The sequence below is a fragment of the Octodon degus genome, unplaced genomic scaffold, assembly GCF_000260255.1.
Source record: "Octodon degus isolate 3935 unplaced genomic scaffold, OctDeg1.0 scaffold00068, whole genome shotgun sequence".
Lineage (NCBI taxonomy): Eukaryota > Metazoa > Chordata > Mammalia > Rodentia > Octodontidae > Octodon > Octodon degus.
The window spans coordinates 10,560,398-10,580,995 of NW_004524644.1; the positions used below are offsets into that span (position 1 = coordinate 10,560,398).

General features: G+C 32.9%; 1 protein-coding gene across 2 annotated transcripts in view; it reads left to right on the forward strand.

Annotated features, from left to right (window-relative positions):
• The window catches only part of Pcdh10 (protocadherin 10), a 60,715-nt gene that overhangs the window by 22,361 nt on the left and 17,756 nt on the right, over positions 1-20,598 (forward strand). The window contains exon 5 of one of the 2 annotated variants that reach the window (XM_004635006.1): positions 17,910-19,338. The exons of the other annotated variant lie outside the window; for it this stretch is intronic. Within the exon in view, the coding sequence (XP_004635063.1) occupies positions 17,910-17,929 (20 nt within the window). The 3' untranslated portion in view covers positions 17,930-19,338. Of the gene's footprint in view, positions 1-17,909; positions 19,339-20,598 lie in introns of those variants that run through there. 2 annotated transcript variants of the gene reach the window in all.

Sequence of the window (20,598 nt, forward strand, 5' to 3'; positions counted from 1 at the left end):
TATGTGAAAACTGGAGAACAATCTGAAAAATTAATCTAATCATGCCATTTTGAATTTGTTTGCTTTAGAATTAAGCATCACATGGTTAATTTGGAGTGCATGGAATCTAGTTATATTTGGTCGTTTTCTTCATTCTTAATTTAAATCAACCTTTGTAATAAGAGCTGTAATTTCTTCTAAGCCTTTTGGCTAAGATTAAGTGTAGTGAAGCCCAAAAGGTTAATATTATACAGAATCTATAGGGATCCATGCTACATTTTAAAACACTTTTTATATGATAAATACTTCAAAAATGCAAAGATTGAGGCCAGCGAGCTAAATTTTCCCTTTTCTTTTTCTATCAAGCCTCGGCTAAATTTGTTTTATCTGAACATGAATACAGATGTTTTTAGCCCAGTTCTGGGTTGCTATTGTCTAATCCACTGATATTCAAACCCAGGCTTATTAAAGATAAAATTCTTTTTTAAAAAATATAAGAATAGTATTTGTTCTTCAAAATGAATTTGTGTACTATAGTGATGTTTTAATTATTATTCAATTGCCATACTTTTCTTTAAGTGCTATTTACATTTTAATTGCTTGATTGAAATGGCCTCACAATACCAACGAATATTTAAAGATTTCTATTGAGGAATCACACACAAGTAGAAATCTACAAAATCTTAAATGGGAAATTTAAGAAACACTTTCAACATGAGAATCCAGACCAAAGCATTTCTAGGTGCTCTGTCCAGGAGCCAAAACACTAAGAGTTCTTTAAGAAATCAATCATCCTACCTGCACCCACTTACTGCATCTTCACACAAGCATCAGAGCTATTCTGGTCTCTAACCAAAGATTAGTTTGTCTGTATATTTAACTTTATATTATTAGAATAAGTACAATGATAGAGTGTTTATGGAGTTCTGCTGAAATTCAATATCAAGTGTAATGGTATGGGGAAACCATCAGAAAAGTCTAACACAGTACACATGAATGTGTATGCTGAAAAGACAACTTAGCTGTCATGTGTTTTTTCTGGATATTTTTCTAAGTATCTTTGGAGCTATGTTTTAAGTCTATCAAAATACTTGAGCTGGGAAGATAGCCCAGCAGGACAAGGGCCTTCCTGGCAAAAACAGGTCCAGTGTTCAATCCCCGGTACTACAAAAATACTTAAATAAATGCCTGTTTTGGGGCAGGAGATGTAACTCAGCGGTTTAAGTGCCTGAAAAAAGTGCTTGATACTTTTCTCTGTAACTTTCTTATTGATAGAAATATAATCTTAATGTACCGGTTTTTATAGAAACATTTAAATAAGTTGATTTGAGTAGTTATTGAGCAAATAACTTTTGATTATTGAAGAAGAATCAAAATAAATTGTCTGTGCTTCACAGTTCTTGGAAGCCACATTTGAGTGTTGTCACAAATCATGACCCTGATACTTAAAGTCTTTGATAGACTAAAGAGATTAACATTTTGGGAAATAGCACATCCGAAGAGTTTTGAAGGATTGAGAAACTCTGAATTAAGAAGAAAAGGGGGTAAATGACATAATAAATGTTAAGTATTTAAATAAATGCTATACAGATAAGATAGCAATCAGTTAATCTGACTTGAAGCAGTGCAGAAAAGAGAAGGATCTGTGTGGCATTATAAAAGAGGGAACTCACACAGCTTCAGGAACTACCCTAGCCCTGACACTGGCATTTGCTCCAGAGGATGAGGAAACACTGCCTGAAAGCTGCAGAGACTACAAATGTGAGTCCGCCTCTGCAGGTGGTGGATAACACTTCGGTGCCCTTTGATGTTGCGTTTCCCATAATTTTTTTTTTTTTTTTTTTCTTTTCAAGCTGAGTCTGCCCCATGAATGAAGAGAATTGATTGACTAGAAGATAAAGGCAGCAGCCAAGAAAGCCTGCTTTTTCTCTATTTTCTTACTTTTTGGGTCTCTTTGTTAGACATTTTATACTTTTTCTTTAGAAATTCAAAGAGGAAAACATTTTGGTTTTTTAGTTTTTTTTTTTTTTTTCCTTCCACTTCATTCATTGGCTTGAAATGGAGAATAAAATGCTCAGGGAAAAATTGTATAGCGCACAAAAGCTACGTGTGTAGATGTTAATTACATTATGTACATGGGCCATGGATAGCATGAGTTGCATACTTTAAAAGTATGCACAAGAAGAAGGTTACTAAATAAAGTAACAGTGTATCAAATGAAAGCAGGTGTCTAGAGATTTATAATATCTTACTTCTTCAAATATCGAGTCTTTTTGTGTCTTATTAGGAGATGTTTACGCTTTTTGATTGTATTACTGTCTGCTAACATTTAAGAAAAATCTATGGTGACAGTGTGGTGTGGCACTCAATTGTATAAAAGTGAAATAGTCTAGGTCAAATTGCCTGTCATCATTAAACTCAATGATTTACTTATCATTTTTAAAAGTACAGGAAGCAAGGCTTATGTGCCACATACCATCATTAGAATTGGAATTAATATTTTTGGGAGTCAGATAAAATATACTTTTATTCTGGTAATGGAGAAGTTTGAATTCATCATGTACTTAAGAAAATTTAATAGAAAGGGAAAATAATCAACTAAGTAATTGTGCTAGTTGGATTTTTTAAAATGCATTTTTAGGGAAGGATCTACAGGATGTTAAGGGTCTCACTACTAGATCGGACTCATAGTGATCTACCTGTTTGCAGCCTCTCAAGAGCTGGGATTACAGGCACATGCCACCATGCCCAGTCTCGGATTTTAACGTGAAATTTAATAACAGAAAGAACTACCAACAGAATGACCATTTTATAGGTATAAGTAGATAAAATAAGGAACAGTAAATTCACTATTTTATGAATTGTTACAAGATGACAGTTCTCATCCGTGAAGGACCAGAGAATGTGGTCTATCAAACCCAACCTATTTGAAATAATTTTGAATACTAGGCATGTGAATATTTTATAAGTTGCATATAAATACATAATTATAGACTTATTCTTTTGTAGTCAAAAGGATTATATGTTAGTAGACTACACAAAAATGGTTTTTGTTGAAAATTGAATTTAAGTTACTTAGAGCTTGAATTAAGTAACAGATTTGAGAATCTCTACTTTGGAATTGTATGAAGAACACTATTTGTCTAGTTGAAACATCTACCTCTTTACTCATTGAAATTACTAGGAAACTTGTTCTTATTCTTTTAACTCAGCCTCAACTTAGAATTATTTTTAGAGAATAACTGAGATAGAATAATTGACTTTCCTCTTTCACCTTTACAATTGGGCTCTAAACTCTAAACATAAATTTTGATAATTTAAATTGCTCATTTTGCATCACTTCATAAATATTATGGCTTTTCTATTGCTGACTTAAACAGTGTGCCAAAATATCTAATTTACGTAAGGATTTACTCTCCTTAATGAAAACAAAATACCTACAAAGGGCATATCTCAATGTTTTGAAGTCAAATTTAAATCTATATCCATTTTCCAATGATATAAAATTGTTTACAGTTAACTCATTTCCATTGAATTTCAGGGGTTTCTGCTTTTTAATTTTATGGAAATAAAAGGTAAAACAAAGTTTGATAACAAGATGATAGGAGAATAATAATAGTTAATACATTGCATATTATTTTAAAATAGTTATTCAGAGTATACGATATGGGCATAAAAATCCTCCAGTTGCTGTTCGTGCAAATCTTCCTTGTCTATGAAGTAAGAGACACTAATATCATAAGTAACTCACATTTTTCTCTCTTTCACTTTCTTTCTAGTCCCTCTTTCCCAAGCCTAGTATTTTTTTTTCCTTTTTAACAATGTCTTCCAATTTCACAATATCTCTTGTATAATCTAGATCTTATTTGCTCTTTCAGTTTCTCACACCAGGCCCACAGTACGCTGGTTACATATGTGAGTCTGATTTATTTCACTAATGAATATGCTCTCAAGTTGCAGCCATTTGCCTATAATAGGCTCAAGTTTATCACTCTTTCTGATAGAGTAGAACTCCATTGTATAAAAACACCCCCATCTTTTTAAACCATTCCTCGGTTGATGGGTATTTTGCTTGTTGCCAAGGTTCAGCCATGACAACGTGTGAAGCTATAAACAAGGGTGCATGTATATTGCTGTGGTATGATGTTTTTAATTCTTTTGTGAAGATACCCAGGAGACTAGCTAGGTCAAATGGAACCTCCAATCCTAACATTTTGGAATCTCCACATGGGTTTCCACAGTGCTGGCACCAGTCTACACTCCCACCAAGAGGCGCGAAAGGTTCTTTGATTCCCACAGCCCCTCCACCCTTTGTTATTGGTTGATTTCTTGATGATAGCCATTCTCTCTGGTGTGAAATGGTATCTTAATGTTGTTTTAATGTGTATCTTTCTAATGGCTCCTATTATTTTCTTCCAATTATTTAGTATAAGGAAGCCCTGAACTAGCTAAATATTATTTTTTTAAATTGTAACTAATGTTTTAATATTTTACTCCTGAAAACACAGAAGTGTATCTCATCTTCAAAAGAACTTAACATTGAGCACCACTGTATTCTAGGTTCTGTGAAGTTCAGTTGTGTTAGGTTTGTGAGTACATTTTATAAATCTTCCTACACTCAAGTACACAGGAAAATGATTACAGGTCATGAATTCGCCAGACTCCTATGTAAAGAAGAAGATCAATAACTTAATTTAAAGTACAAATACAATAACTAAATAAATTGAAATACTCCTGTGAGTGCTCCAGGGGAAAATTAAAAGTACTATGGAAATGCTGGTTGAGAATGTAAAGGAAATTAGACCCACTTAACTACTAGTGATCACAGCATCATGCAGCCTCATTCGGTGTGAGTGAGCTGCTCCTACCTACCCGATACTCAGATTCAGTCCTGTCAGTGGCAGCTGCTTTGGGTCAGCCTAGAAACATAGGAGAGCATCGTTATGACTATATAACTCATATAACCTAGATTTTCTTTGAGATAATGCTTAGAGAAATGAAGACATCTTCCTAAAGTATATTATAGTACTAATAAGTTTTCAACCTCATTTAAAACTTACAAGAATATCCTTCTTCTCACCTGGTGGGATTATGGCATTTTAGTAAATACTTGAAAAATACTCTTGTGCTACTTCTTGTGGAACAGACTGTCATGAGCATTACTGATTGATTCCATTTTGGGCATCCTATTACTTAGACCCCCTCCTCTCCCACTGAGAATTGAACACAGGGCTTTCAACATCAGCTGCTCTTTTCCTTTTTTTTAATTTTAGCTCAAGATCTTACTAAGTCACTGAGTTCCACAATCTGAAATCAAACGCTGATTCTCCTTCCTTCAGCTTCCCAGAGTCCTGGGCTTATAGTTATGTCACCATGTGAGTCTTCTTGGATTTAAAAATGTTTGTCATCAACTTTCTTTCCTTTACTTTCTTTGAACTCAGAGATTACTGTTGATTTGTAGGAGGAGGCTCTGTCTTGCCAGCTCAGGGAAGTGGTGTGGTACAGAGGACAGCTCCAGTCATGAGAACAGAGGGCCCCGGAGGTGCAAATACTGATCTGGTCGCCTACTAGCTGTGTAACCTCTAGAACTTCTTTAGCAGCTGACAAAGGCAGAGACCCTGAAAGCTCTTTGTGGCGATTACATTATTTAACATATTTAAAGCAGGGAGTGTGTGGCCCAAAGGAAGCGCTCTTTAAGTGTTGAAGGCAGCCCATATATTCAGTTAAAATTGGAACAGTGACATCAGCCTGAGTACGGACAAAATTAAAATTCTGGGCTTAAATAGAACTAATTATGCTCTTTTACTCCCAGAGAGAAACCAGGCACCAAGTGTTCGCATCTTACACAGTATCACTATTTCTCTTCTGCAGTAAATATATTCTTTTCATATGGCCCGTGCTTTAAAAGTACAGTGTTCATATTTTTCCTTTTTACCCATTAAGTCAGTAGGACAGATTTTACCAAGGCAATGCATAATATGCAGAAAAGAGTACGTTTTATTCATTTTATGATAATGTTACAGAACATGATTATACCTTCTGAAATTTCATGGTGTCGTTATTCCTCTTGACTTGTATATGTACAGTGAGTATAGACACTTGATTACATGGGATAGACTAGAAATGATCTGACAAAGAATGTTCAGTTTTGGAAACAACAGGTTTTAATTTCAGTATAAGAGTATATTTATTGATTATAAAAAGTGAGGACTTATCGTTATTCAGGATAAGAAATTTAAACAGTGACACAATCAATGTCTACATAATATTTGACTCATTCATAGTTTGTCAATTATACCTACTGATTAGGGTGAATTGTGGGTTTAGCAAGGGTATTTTCAACCCAAGGAGATCAGGTATTCCTGTGTAAAAGAAACAATGCCCTAACCTCATCAAAATACTTGAAATAATCTTTTATTATGAAGTCTGTGTTTTTCTGTATATACTAATGATAACTCTGTCTATCATATGATCAATATGTGAACACATAAAAATTCTCAATTGTCTTACATCCTTTATATTCACTAAAATCTTATTATCCAATAAATCTGATTCTTAAAAATCTTATTATCCAATAAGTCTGATTCTATCGGCCTTTATCCATATTTTTGTACTTTTTTTCTCTCAAAATCAAATAAAACAAACAAATGATGTAATAATTCATTTGCAAAAAAAAAAATCTTAAGACACTGCAAAATCTTGGCTTTCTGTTGAAGCTTTATTCATGGGACTTCCTGTGTAATTCTTGTGATTTTGTGATTCTGTGGGTTTTCTGTCTTCTATCTCCCACATCAATTTTGCTGTGTATCATTATACTGCTTTAAACAACAAACAAATTTAAACACTGAGTTCCAGTATCCAATTTTATTTTAAGAACCATAATATTGTGATTTTTAATTTCTCATTAAATTCTCATATGAAAAAATTTTCTCATTTTTAATAAAATGATGTAACTTTATGCATATAACAATACTAGGAGAGAAATTAAATTTTAAAACAGATGCAATTTGTTTTGCCTTTAATTAGCTTGAAGGTGAAATTGCTATATTTAACTGCAATTAGATTGTTTCCCCCTCTGCACTAGTTTTCCATGATTCTGTGTTGCATTAAATTTTCTCAGTCTATTCACTCTTGAACAAGATATTTGCTTTATTAGAACAAAGTATATTTAGCGGTCCTTTGTAAATATGTCTTATGGTGGAATCAAGATTTATAGAGTTAGTTCAATTTGGTGCCAGGATTAAAACATTATCTGTGTGATTTTAACTGACAGAGACAAAGTTGTATTCCAGGGTGCAGGAAATTACATCAGCAAGACATAGAAAGGGAGAGCGGGTAACAGGTATGTGCAAGCAGCTCTTGTAGGTCACCAAGTGTACACGACAGATCCAGAAGTACAGTGGATGTTAGGGGCTGAAAGTTCCACTGCAGATCAATTAAAACATGTTCTGAATAATAATACCCATAGACATAGTAGCTAATAATTAATATGTCATGAGCCTGCCACTGTTATATGAACTTTTCAGATACGAATTCATTCAAATTTTATCAAAGAAAGTAGGTGTTCTTACTTCCTGCAACTTAGCTATTAAAAACTAAAAAAAAATAAACTCTACTCTTCTTGTGCCTGTAATCTCCCAGCTAATGAAAAAGAACTATTTTTTAAAATTTGAGACTGTCTAATTTTAGAATCATTGCTTATAACCAATTTGCTGCTTGATCCCAGGATTATGAAATTGGACATTATTCAGAACACAGTAAAGATTTGTTTTCAGGGAGAATGTTTTTGTTTTAATATTAAGACTATGATTGCAGTTGTCAAACACTGCAGCACTGAGACCTCAAAAAAATGACTTTGCTAGGGAATGAAGGTGAAAGGATTAGTGGATCAGGAAAGAAAGCATTAAGAAAGTAACACAAAGTAGTTAACTGATTACCAAGGATCATTCAGTAGTCCTGAGAGGGGACCAGCGGGAGAAAAGATTTCATTAATAATAACAACAGAAATGAAGATTAGATACTTGTTAGGGGCCCTGTTTTGATTAAAAAACCTGTACCCATTTAGGAACATATTTGGAAATGCATTTCAGAGTCATGGGGAAGATGTCAAAATATTATTATTATTTTATTATTAATGGGACAAGGTTACTAACAGGTGTACTTTTTAAATAAAGATTTTGGAAAAGGAGCAGAGGAAATGAGTACAATACAAACTGAAACACTAGTAGACTGAGATGCATCAGGAGTTAGTTGTGCACAGGACAGATTGGGCCAAATGTGTATCATTTACGAATCGCTTAGAATGTTAGTTGAAATGCTGTAACTCCCCATGTCTTAACAATTCTGTGAGATAAATACAGAACTGCATAGGGTAAAATTTACTTGTAAGTTTCTCTGTGTGAAAAAAAAACTCAGAAGCAATATTTTATAAAAAAGGAAAGGTTTAATCTCACATTTGTGAAATGAATTTATTAATAGACTGTGATACTATCTGCCTTTTTTTTTTTTTTTTTTTTTTTTTGCGGAACTGGGGATTGAACTCAGGCCCTTGCGCTTGCCACAGAAGCACTTTATTCCACTGAGCCATCTCCCCTGCCCCACTATCTGCCTTTTTTAATTAATTAAAAGTGATGGAAAGAATGTCCAGCGCTCTTCTGCAGGTTTCTAGCTTTCATTGCTGCTAATGTCACCTGAGGCTTGGGAGAATGGGGTAGAATCATGTTTTCTTTTGCATTTTTTATCAGCAATTTTATTTAAATATCTTTGTGTTGCTTGCTTTGTATTATTTTCTTCTCGCATGCAAGAGGTTTTTCTTTAGAATAAAAACATCTGAATAATTAGCAGCTCATTTTACTATATTTTCTTTCACAATTATCCTTTTGATTAATTTGGCCACAAAACATTCAAGCAGTGGTTTTGGCTACAGAGCAGCTTGTTACATTTGGAATATTCAGGGTATTGGGATGCATAATATTTCCAAATCTGGGTTCTCTGCCTACTTCATGGAAATCAATGAGCGCCCCCTCTACTTTTCCACTGAGCTAATCTATCAGTTATTTGAAATATTTCTTTAAAACACTCAGCTCAATATTATCTTCTTAAAAAAATTAGAGGCTGTCTGTCACAGCCACAGTAGTGCTGGTATTTACATCTAGTTAAACAATGTAGTTTTAAAAGCCTTTGCTATTTAAACCACACCTACATTTTCTGCTTCATGGCATTTAACGCTTTGTCAGTTTATTGATACGTGGTTTTTTTCAAGCTTGTGAATGTTTAAATATTTTGTTCTACTTCTAAAGTGAATGCTCTCCCACAAAACCACTCCTCTTCCCATCTGGCCAGCCCTTGCTTAGTCATGAGTCAAGATTCAACCCACTTCACCTTTTAAATCTTCCCTGACAAAGAAATATACACATTGTTCCTGTAATATCTTATAGATCATTATACATACTCTCTGTCTTTAAAGTAGTCTGCAAAAAGAATCTGCACATTGGACTGAAAAATCCTTTAGGTCAGTGATCCGGTGCCTCGGCTGTAGAGTCCGGTACCGGACCCCTGTCTGCAGCAAAGCGTGTGCCTCCGGAGCAGGCGGTGCTACCGGCTGCATCGCTGAGCAAGCGAGGGAGGCCTTCTGCAAGGAGCGGGCGCCCGCCCTGCCTGTGGGAGCCAGGTAGGGAGGCACAGGCCAGTAATCCCTGCGCACTGCGACAAGGAGACAGGAGGAGTGGAAGCTTAAGCCCAGCCTGAGTAGTTTTCCTTCTTAAGGGAACTTCTCTCAAAACATAAAAGTAATTTTTAAAGGGTTGAGAACATGGCTCAGTGGTGTGAAGAATCTGGAGCCACTCCCTGTTACTGCAAAAGGAAAAAAAAAAAAAAAAAAAAGCAACTATCATGCCCAGCCTGAGTAGTTTTCCTTCTTAAGGGAACTTCTCTCAAAACATAAAAGTAATTTTTAAAGGGTTGAGAACATGGCTCAGTGGTGTGAAGAATCTGGAGCCACTCCCTGTTACTGCAAAAGGAAAAAAAAAAAAAAAAAGCAACTATCATTTTCAGCCTTGAATACTCTTTCCTGGAATTCATCACCTTTCCATCCCACATAATTTTTATGTTTTTCTTCTGACTTTAACTGTGGTCATTTTTAAAAATTCAAACACACACACACACACACACACACACACACACACACACACATATATTACAAGGCTTAGATCTCACTGCACGGATCGCACTCATAGTGATCCTCCTGTTTGCAGCTTCCCCAGCGCTGGGATTACAGACGAGCCCCACCACGCCCAGGTGTATCCCCTTTCACCCTCGCAGTGCGTCCCCGGGGGCACAGCCGGCACAGCACACTGCAGATCCGACCCCGGTCCCTGAGAAAAATTATTTTTCTTGATACCTTACCTTCTCTTTCACAAATTCGTAAGCCTCCTGTATCACAATCACTAACTGCCATACCAAAGAATGTATTTCTTTGAAATGCAGGCAATAGTCTGCAATAGGCCATGAATAAACATAAAAATTTAAGTAAACTTAAGTTAACATATATTAATATTGATGATATCAAGTAAAATAAGTCAACATTATGAATAGGAAGATGTCATTAGTGCTAGGCAACTATGGCCAGAGACCTTTTTTTAAAAAAATTGTGTTTGGGAGTCTAAGATTTTCTTTTAACATTTTATCAGTCTATAGTCTTCTTGGCATCATTATTGCATGGTCTACTCAATTTTTTTTAGATTTTCATTTTTATAAGAACTTTATAAAATTATGGAAAAAAATAAAATAAAAGAAATAAAAAAGAACTTTATTTTGAGATACACAAATAGGTTTTTGTATTTGTGACATTCTCATAATTAATTACATGTTTTAGAAGTCAGTATTCATTACCCATGCTGTTTAACCAGAATCCTTTACTGCCTTTAAAAGTGTGTAAAAAATTAAACTACTTATTGAATTTCTTGTGATATTTTGCATCAAGAGTGAAAACATAGCATAACTTTTGCTTTTTGCTGTGTAGATTGTTATTTTCAATAATGAGAATCAACTCTAATTGAATTTCAAGTTATGAAAGCTAAGGTAAGCTGTAAGTATCCAAGTCTTGGAATTAGCTAGAATATAACTAAAATGAATTTAATCCTTCGTAAGCATATGTAATAGTATTTCAACAACTTTGAATTCTTCAGTTTTTATCATTGTTTAGTTCACCATCCATCAGTTTCCAAATCTCTATTACGTGATAAAAGATTTAATATCGAGGAAGAAATAGGTAGCTTAATGCAGACAGAACATAACCAAAAGTGTATCTCATTTAGATTTTTAGAATAGGTAATTTACAATTATGTTTATTAGGCAAAGAAGAAAGTACATTTCATTTAGTAGGTTAAATCCATCTGACAAAGAAAAGAGTTCACTCAAAAACCAGGATTAAAAATTTAACATAATAGAAAAGAACACTGTGAAACACTATGTTCACTTGTGATAATGGGTCACAAACATAAATTTATACTGTGTGTAGCAGTTTGTTTCTTTAGCTCTAAACTTTGACACATTTATTTTTTGTCATTTTTTACTTTCTCAAGGGATGAGAGATTGAACACATGGCCTTTGCGCCATGCTGTATTTCCCGGCCCTTCTTTAATTTCTGATTTGGAGACAAGGTCTCAGTAACCAGCCTCCCCAGTTACTCCTGCCACAGGCTCCCAGTATTCGGGGACTGGCATGAGCTACTGGGCCCAGCTGACACCTCAAATGCAAATGATTTTGGATGGAAATATGCGGAGACCTTATTACACGAACTTGCATTAAAAACAGTTATAAAACAGCAGAACACTTTACTTGCTGTCATGGGAAGACACATCATAATATCTGTCATGAAGCAGATGCCTAGAGACAGAAAGGTTGTAGCTACTAGTCAGTATAAATATAAGCACAGGGAACATGTGTACTAACAAGTTATGAGTTGATAATCTGACATTCAAATGTTATTGGACATCATGTGCTTCATCTGATATCTCTACTTAAGGGTTAGTAAAACGTATAATTTTGGATTTTCTCACTTGTTTTTAAGAGTAAGGTGTTTTTTTTTTTTCCATCCTCATTCTGTGTATATGCTTTCAACCCCTCTCTAAGTCTACCGTTCATGGTAGTAAGGGTAAGTCTACCCTTCATCTTTGCTTTGCCAGAGGAGTAACTATGTTAGGAGTAATTATGTTAGGGGGAATAAGATTATCAAAGATATTAAAAAATAGCCACCTATTTACATAGTTTCTATCTCGTGTGTGCTGCATATATTTTCAACTAAATCTTAATAAACTTCTACATGTGTTTTATTAACTAATTCAGAAGACATTCCGTGCATGTTTCTCTAAGCTATGGTTAAATTATTTAGAAACATTCTTGTTTAATCAAATTTTTTAGTGGTTAGCAACTTAGATACATGACTATATTTTTGAGGTAAAGTTCTTCTGTATTATTGGATACAATAAAGATCAGCTCTTTATTCCTTGCTGGGATTTTTGCTTGTATATGTTATGAAAATAAAGATACACATGTTGTGAGAAGGTGAAGTAGATATGCACCCGGTTCTGCTGTCTGCCAGTGAGCTTTGCTCAGGTACGGCCACCCGAGCTTTACAAGGATGAGCCATCCCATTCAGCTGTTAAATTATCTTTTAACTTTTTTAAAGTAAGACATAATTCAGTGAATTGTGTTCAGAAAAAATTTCTGATGTGCTCCTAATTTATCAATGTAAACGATGCTATATTCAAATACTTTAGGGAATTACGATGAGAACTTCCTGAAAAAAAGGCAATATATTTTACATGGAGAGAAATATGTTACATTTCATTTCCTGGCCAATATATGGAGATTATATAAAGAATATTTCTGTCTCGAAACTTGATTTCAGAATACCAAGGCAGTGGGGTGCTGTTTATTAGAGGCTCATATGAATGCAAAAACTCTCCAAGTACAGTTACTTCTTTAGGGAGTTATGTTTCTCCCTTTTTCGAAATTCAAGCTTCTGAGGCACAGTGTTTGACATTTTAGGTAGAAGTATTCTTATAAAATTCTACACAACCGCATTTTCTTAACATATTAAAAGTTTTCATTTATAAGTTTAATATCCTAGTATTTAAAAAAAAAACAACAGGTCCTCAGAATATTGAAAGTTCTCATTTAGATGAGAAAGTTAAAAATGATTATGGGGTGTTTTAGATATCTTGTGTTAATCAGTTTTTGCTAATACTATTTAAGGAATTAGTCTAAATGGCGAAATATATTATCACTGGATTTTATCATAGTTCAAGGCACTCTACATTAGTATAATTAGATGTACTTTAAAAGCAAAGGAAAATGAATGATTATCACTACATCAACACTGTTAATTATGTTAAAAGTAGTCAATAGGGTTACACAATAGGTGCACTTTTGAGCAAAATGTTTGTTTATACACTATCCTCACATGCACACACAAACACATATATACTTGCCAATTTTCTTATCTTTTAAAATCTACATTGATTTATACTTTCATTTGATGAATGTTAATTGAAAATTATAAGCATTGCATACACATATAGGCTAAAATCTATACTTTGCTAACTATTTCTTACATGAGTTGTCTAATCAATTGTCATAATGTTTCCTTTCTAAAAGATTAAATAAAACAGGTAAATATATATTCCATATTACCTGGGCCTCCAAATAGTTATTTTTGTTCGTACCTACTATATATCCGGACAGAATTAAAGGAGAATAGCATTTGATAAAAATGAGGAAAGAAATTTTACATTAAGGTTCTGCGAACATCAACGATTAGTAAGATCTCAAGTTAACATGGTATTTTACTATTCTTAGGGAACAGATAACCTGATATGCTAAGAGAGGGCTTTAGTTCTCTGATACTTTCATAATTGGCATGAATGTATTCACACACACACACACACACACACACACACACACACACACCCCTAGATCTTAAATCAATTTGTAATTTTTTCTGAGCTAAAAAAATGACAGACCATCTGAAAATTTGAAACTATATTTGAAAAATTAATGTGAAAATGTTCAAACAGGAAGGTAAAAGACCAAGTAGTTATTCTCTTTCAATACTTTAACAATACTGTGCTCGTTTCTGGATGTAGGGTTAAAGAGGAAAAAAAAAGTCTTTAGAAATGTTTTAAAGGGAATCCTCAAAAGTGTTTCAATAAGACACAGGAAAGTTGAAAGAACTGATTATTCAACCGGGCAAGTCTCTAACGGAGGCTTACTTTTAAACTATCTTTAAGTTTATGATAAGCTTCTGCACAGAGAACAGAGGGCAGGTGATTCTGACTTCCCCAGGGGGTTATGAGCTCAAATTTTTATGTGCGATATTCACTTTATGTTTAAAAAAATGCCCTGACTGTGAGGCTCATTAAACATTTGAATGAGCTCTGGAGTAGGTTACTGATCTTAGTCTCTGGAAAATTTTCACTGTAGTGGAATCTCAATCATTGGAGATGTTTGAAGGCTGTTCTTTCTTTCAGTTGCAGAAATAGATTAGATTTCTTCACAAGCATAATTTATTGCTTAAGATTCTATTTCACATTGTCATAGAGTAGAGAGACCTTTGTGTTTTTTTCTTTACAAGGATAAGAATGTGAATATTTGAATTATCAATTGTGATTTTAAATGTATCATGTAAAATTGTTCTTGCTAAGCAATTATATCATTATTTTAGTTATTTTGTATCATTTTATGGTGCAGTTAAGTCATTAGTTAATTAGCATGATGCACAATCATTATTGGCTTAAAGGGTTTAAGTTTCCACAGTTTAATATTATACTTTGCAAATTATAAAAGGCAGCATGATTCCAAAATAGCAAGCAAAATATACCCCACTGAAAGTCACTGCAACTATATGCTAAATTATAAAAAGATAGACATTTGAATAACTATTTACATTGTGTACTTTTTAACTATATCTCAAACATTAATGTAAATCTTTTCAATTAACATTTCTGTGATTCATTATGAAAAAATATAATGAATGAATAGAAAACATGAAAGAAACATAGTTCATTTTCCATTACTGTGTACATGTGTGTGTGGCATTGGGGATTGTACTCAGGACCCTGCACTTGCCAGGCAGATGCTTATGCAGCTAAGCGAGCTCCCTAACCCCTCCATTACTTTTAAATTGACTGGAAAATAGTCTTTATCCAATATCAAATGACCAGTTCCCTCAATGTTCTATATATACTGATGCATAGCTTAAAAAAAACAGCATTTATTAAGTGAAAAGAAAGAAGCAAAATCTTTTCAAGTCTGCTTTGATAATTTTACATAGATTGCAACAGGAAGCTTGGTTATTCAACATGTATGATTCATTCTACCCAGGCTGAAACCTATGGGCAAATGTACGACCACACTGGGGAGTAATTGTTCTTGACAATGACTCTGGGATTACATTGGTTTTATGTAAAATAATCTGCTTCCTACTTGTACAAGATTAACATATATAGCCCTGAAGGCATGGAGATTATTCAGAGCTTATGCTGCACTCTTAAAAATTTTGAAGTATTTTAAAGTATAAAGGGTTTATCTTAAAAGTTTGAAATAAAGTGGGTGAGAACGTAACTTTAGTAATAGTATAAAGGGTTTCAACAGCACTTCCCATGTGATATTAGCTTCTGAAACAGAGGATAGTTTCTCTCTTTAATAATTTAAAATTGATTTTTCTAACCTTCCACTTCTGCTCTAATATTTCAATTATTCAGATGTTTATGTTTTAATTAACAGAGAGCTGGGAGGAGAAAAATTTATGTTTGTGTTAACAAACAAGTTCAAAAACAGGTGGATGTTAAATAATAGCAATGCAATATAACTCAGCAGGAATCAAAATATATCTATTAAATTAAATTTATATTTAAGATATTTAATATGACATGCACAAAACTATATATAGGTATAAATATATATCAGTGAACCATTTTAATAATACAATTTTCTTTTCTATTTGACTAAATTAAATGAACATATAATAGTTATGACAGTAGCTTTTCCCATAAGTAACTCCTTAATAAGAAATTATATTTTATTAATATAAATGCGTGCTACTTTGATTAATTTCTACAAAATGTAATAGCCATCATTTTTTTCACATAACGAGTTAGCATATAGATTGCATAAGGGTTACTGTTGAGTTTCTTTTGTCCTTCAATTAGTAAAGTGGTGTCCTGTAAATCAGAAAACGTTTCAACCAGTAAAATCTCCAACATATTTTGAAGAAAGCAATAGTGTTTGTAGAACGACTACATTTCCTAGGTTAGTCAAGAAAGCATAGGATTATCCATAATTATTAAAACTGTTCCCTCTCAGATACCAAAGTGTGTTTTCAGGTTCACAAATTGTTTTTGTCATTTTGGCAATTACATTTAAATTCATTTTATAAACTTGAAATTCTATGGTTGCTCTAGTCTAATTCACTGATTAATTTTCAGTTCTGATTGATCTAAACATATGTTTGAATTACTTGCAGTCAAGTTCATCATGAAACAGGGAATTTGAATTCTAGGACACAAGAAAATGAGATTTAGTTCTATGAAAATGGTAAAGTTTCGGTTTACTTGTAAAATACTTTTTTACAGCACTACTATGATGGATGAGTTACAAGAGCAACCCATTTGTAGTTCTCTACTTTCAGTAACTCTTTTGAAATTCATCATAACATCTGATATTATGAAACATAACATTTTGATTACTTCTGATACTGGTCAGTATATACTGTATATAAATAATCATTTTCACTTTAATGTCTGCAATAAAAACATCTGACTTTTAAAGTTTCAGTTGACATTATTGCTACGTAGGGAACTAATGAAGAAATGTGTCAGTGGCCAGAACTGATTTTTTGAGGACTAAAAAGTGAGGAAATATGGTAAAATAATTTATGAAAAGAGCATAATTAAATTAACCTACATTTATAATACGAACGAGTTTCAGAGGAGGAAGATTAAAATGAACAACACATTCTTAGTTTTGATCATAAAAACCTGTTAGCGCATTAAATTAGCTCACTTACGCTATTTAAGGTAGTTACTAATTTTTAATTAGATAATCATATGTGATTTTCATGTCAATTGAGCTGTTGTAATTTCCAAAACTTCTTAAAATTATACATCTTCTTTGTACCTAGATACTGACCAAGGGGATACAGTTTTTATTCTCACTTGACTTATGGTCAGATCTTTTGAAGATTATGTGTAGAAGAAATATCCTTTATTACTAGACATACATTAAATATTTTAAAATGATAAATCTAAACTATTGAATTGGGGCAATCTGCTTTATAAACTGTTATAAGACTCAACCAAAAATAATGTGTTTTCTCCCTTCATCTTTCTCTTTATGAGAAACCTGATTCCTCGTAGGAGAAAAATGTACTTTGAACAAAATTATAGGCCACAAAAAGATGCAGTTATGTACCTTTAAAAATGAAATAAAATAAATCTAGAAAACATGAATTGTCTTTGAATTTTGAACAACAAAAATACTGTAGTATGATTTTCTTTAATAGTCATTGGTGTAATATATTATTTTAAATGTATTAAATTAAATATGTAACAAATTAGTAAATTTTTAAAATTTTTTTCGAGAAATAAATTCATGTGTTTCCCCTTCAGCTGTGTACATAATTAGTGAGGTAGAGATTGTTTTGTAGATAACTTTACTCTCCACGTAATTGGTGATTAGAACATAACACATAGATTTCCCATGCAAAACTAGAAACCAAGGTAGCACTGAGCTAATTTCACGCTACGTGTGTTTGGTATGGGACTAAGGCTAATTTCCAAGTGTATTGATTTCTTGTACAATGATGTGCAATTCTAAACTCCAAAAGTCAACCATTTTTTTCTTAGAGTATTTTTTTTTCTTTTTCACAGCACGGAAAAGGATATGCTAGTCAATTCTACAGAACTTACCTGAAGCAGCATGATTTGCACAAAGTCGACCAACAAAAGCATCAACTTTTCAACTTCATTATCTTGGCCATCCCGTTAGTTGTGTGTAACTGAGTATTAGCTTTCCAGCGGAGTCATCGTGGCCAATTATAGGACCTAATTGCTCTCAGCAGGCCTGAGAAATGAGTTGAAACGTGCAGAACTGTAGAAACTTTAGAGGCAACAGACCTTGCCTCTCCGATCAGTGTGTGCCTGTTTACAGCACTCTCTCTCTTTCTCTCTCCAAACGTCACTGAGCCCTTTAGATGTTTATATTCACCATGAGAAGCCAGTCATAAAGAAAGGAAATTTGTGCATTATAAATGCAATATCACTGTTTTAAACTTGACTGTTTTATATTATTTTTGTGTGATCAAGTGTCCCCAGACTATTCCAACTTTACAAGAGATTGTGATTATGTTCTTTTCACCTGTGGGTTATAAAATATGTTGTATTATGAAGACCCACAAAATATCAAAGACATTCTGTAGTTTATACACCGTGTTGCAAAGTGTTTACTGTACTATTTCAAAGCTTCTAAATAAATATAAAATATATATATATTATATTATATAATTTTCCTAAAATGTGGTATAAATCAGTTGGTTTTTAAATGGATTGATAGTTCACATCATACAATAAAGTAATAGGTAATTCAGGGTCCCAAAGATAAACACACTAAGAAAAAAATCATTAATACTTTCCTCCCAGTTTTCGTATCTTACATAACCCTGTTTTTCCTTGTTTAAAAGAAAATGAAGCTCTAAGCTACATAATTTTATCAAGAACTCATGTTGAATTTTCAATGCCAAAGATGTAGCTGTCCATTTTATCTGATGGAGCACTGAATAAGTACTATCAAAGTATCTTAACAATCTACATGATTCTAATTCTATTTCTATGGCTTCTAATTTAGAATCACTTAAAGCTTTTATAACCTATAAATCACATTTATTTGTTGTTAGAAAAACTGGGTGTCTGTACATTTTGTGGTGTAAAGTATGTAACTGAAGATTACTATTTTAAGAAGTCCTCAATCATGTAACTCACACAAAATTTAATTTTACATAGTTTTACGTAATTTTGTGACTCAGTTACCCATGAATATAATAGATATTTATAACTCTAAGTATAGAGAGAAATACAAATATGTAAAGTGGTAAAGAATATAAAATATAAAGGATCTCTAAATTTAAATTAAATAAATTTGGAGATAGGAACATGGTACACTATTGTCTTAGTATTATGTATGAAAATTTTGTAGCTTCAATGTGGTGTTTTATTAATGCGAAAATTTTTCATGATACAGCCTAGAATTTAAGGTTGATTTTACTTTTATTTCAAAAAGGTTAATTATTAAATTCAGAAAGACACATTTTCCTTTCCTTTACATATTTTCACTGCTGTTTATTTCTTGTTGAAATACAATTAAGAAAAGGAAAAATCAGAGCATATGCGGAAATCTTCCAAAAACCATCTTGACAGTCTCTTCCTTCTTAAAAGAAAGCCTTCAGCATTATATCAAAATGTTTGCCCAACACAAACTATTGAACTACTTTGAAGTATTGCTCTTATTTTTAACTGATCTTATGTTTGATGAGAGTTTGAGCTGCACAATGTTACTAAACAACAGACTACATCTGGGAATGTAGCTGCAGGACCTGGGTTTAATCCTCAGCATGAAAAAGCAAGGGAAAAAAAAGACCAAAATGAAACAGGTGTTCTCAGTCTAATTTTATGTAATTTATATCACAGTTTTATTCCTAGATTTAACATTAAAATACAAAAATGTATTCATCAGTCCTTGATACATGTTTTGAATGATATACTGGTATCATTCATTTGGCTGTTAACAAGTTAGATAATAACATGTCATAATTGCAGTCAGCTTATATATTGAAAATAGTATGTAATGTTCCAATTTGTGGAGGGACTCAAAGTGAAGCTAGTCAATCATGTGTACTATAAAAAGCACATATGTTCACTAAGTGCAGTAACATTTTCTCAAACTATTGGCATTTACTACATTAATATTTTGAATGATAGGCTATTTTAGTAAGAAAATGTTTATATATTATTTAACTAAAAAAGTCTGTTTGTTCTATTTGCTTTTCAAGGAAGAAAATGATTTCCTTGTTGAGTCACTCTGCTTTAAGATCTTTCATACATCATTTTACAATCCTGGGGCAGGGGGGAGATCGACATCAACCGTTTTTATTATGTAAATTGAAAGTAAGGTTGTGCTTACTTCATGTATAACAGTTATATTACTTTATTTGATATAAAGACATTTTCCTTAATTATTTAATCCTTTATATCATTGTATGATTCACTTAAGCAGACTTATTGTAACATATATTTGTATATCAGCTATTCTATATGGTAGAAATTCATGGTAAAAATTTACATTTTAATCCTTAAATTACATAGTTGTATAAAAAATACTTTTTATCAAGTTGGTGAGATAGACTTAAACATATAAACCTAAATGATTAGATCCTTGATCAACTGTTGCATTCAGAATGAATCAGAAATTACAGTAAATATTTGATCATAGCAGGTTGGATAAAATGTCATCTATCAGCAAATGCAACTATAAAACAGAAAGGGTATCTGATAAATAATAAAGTTT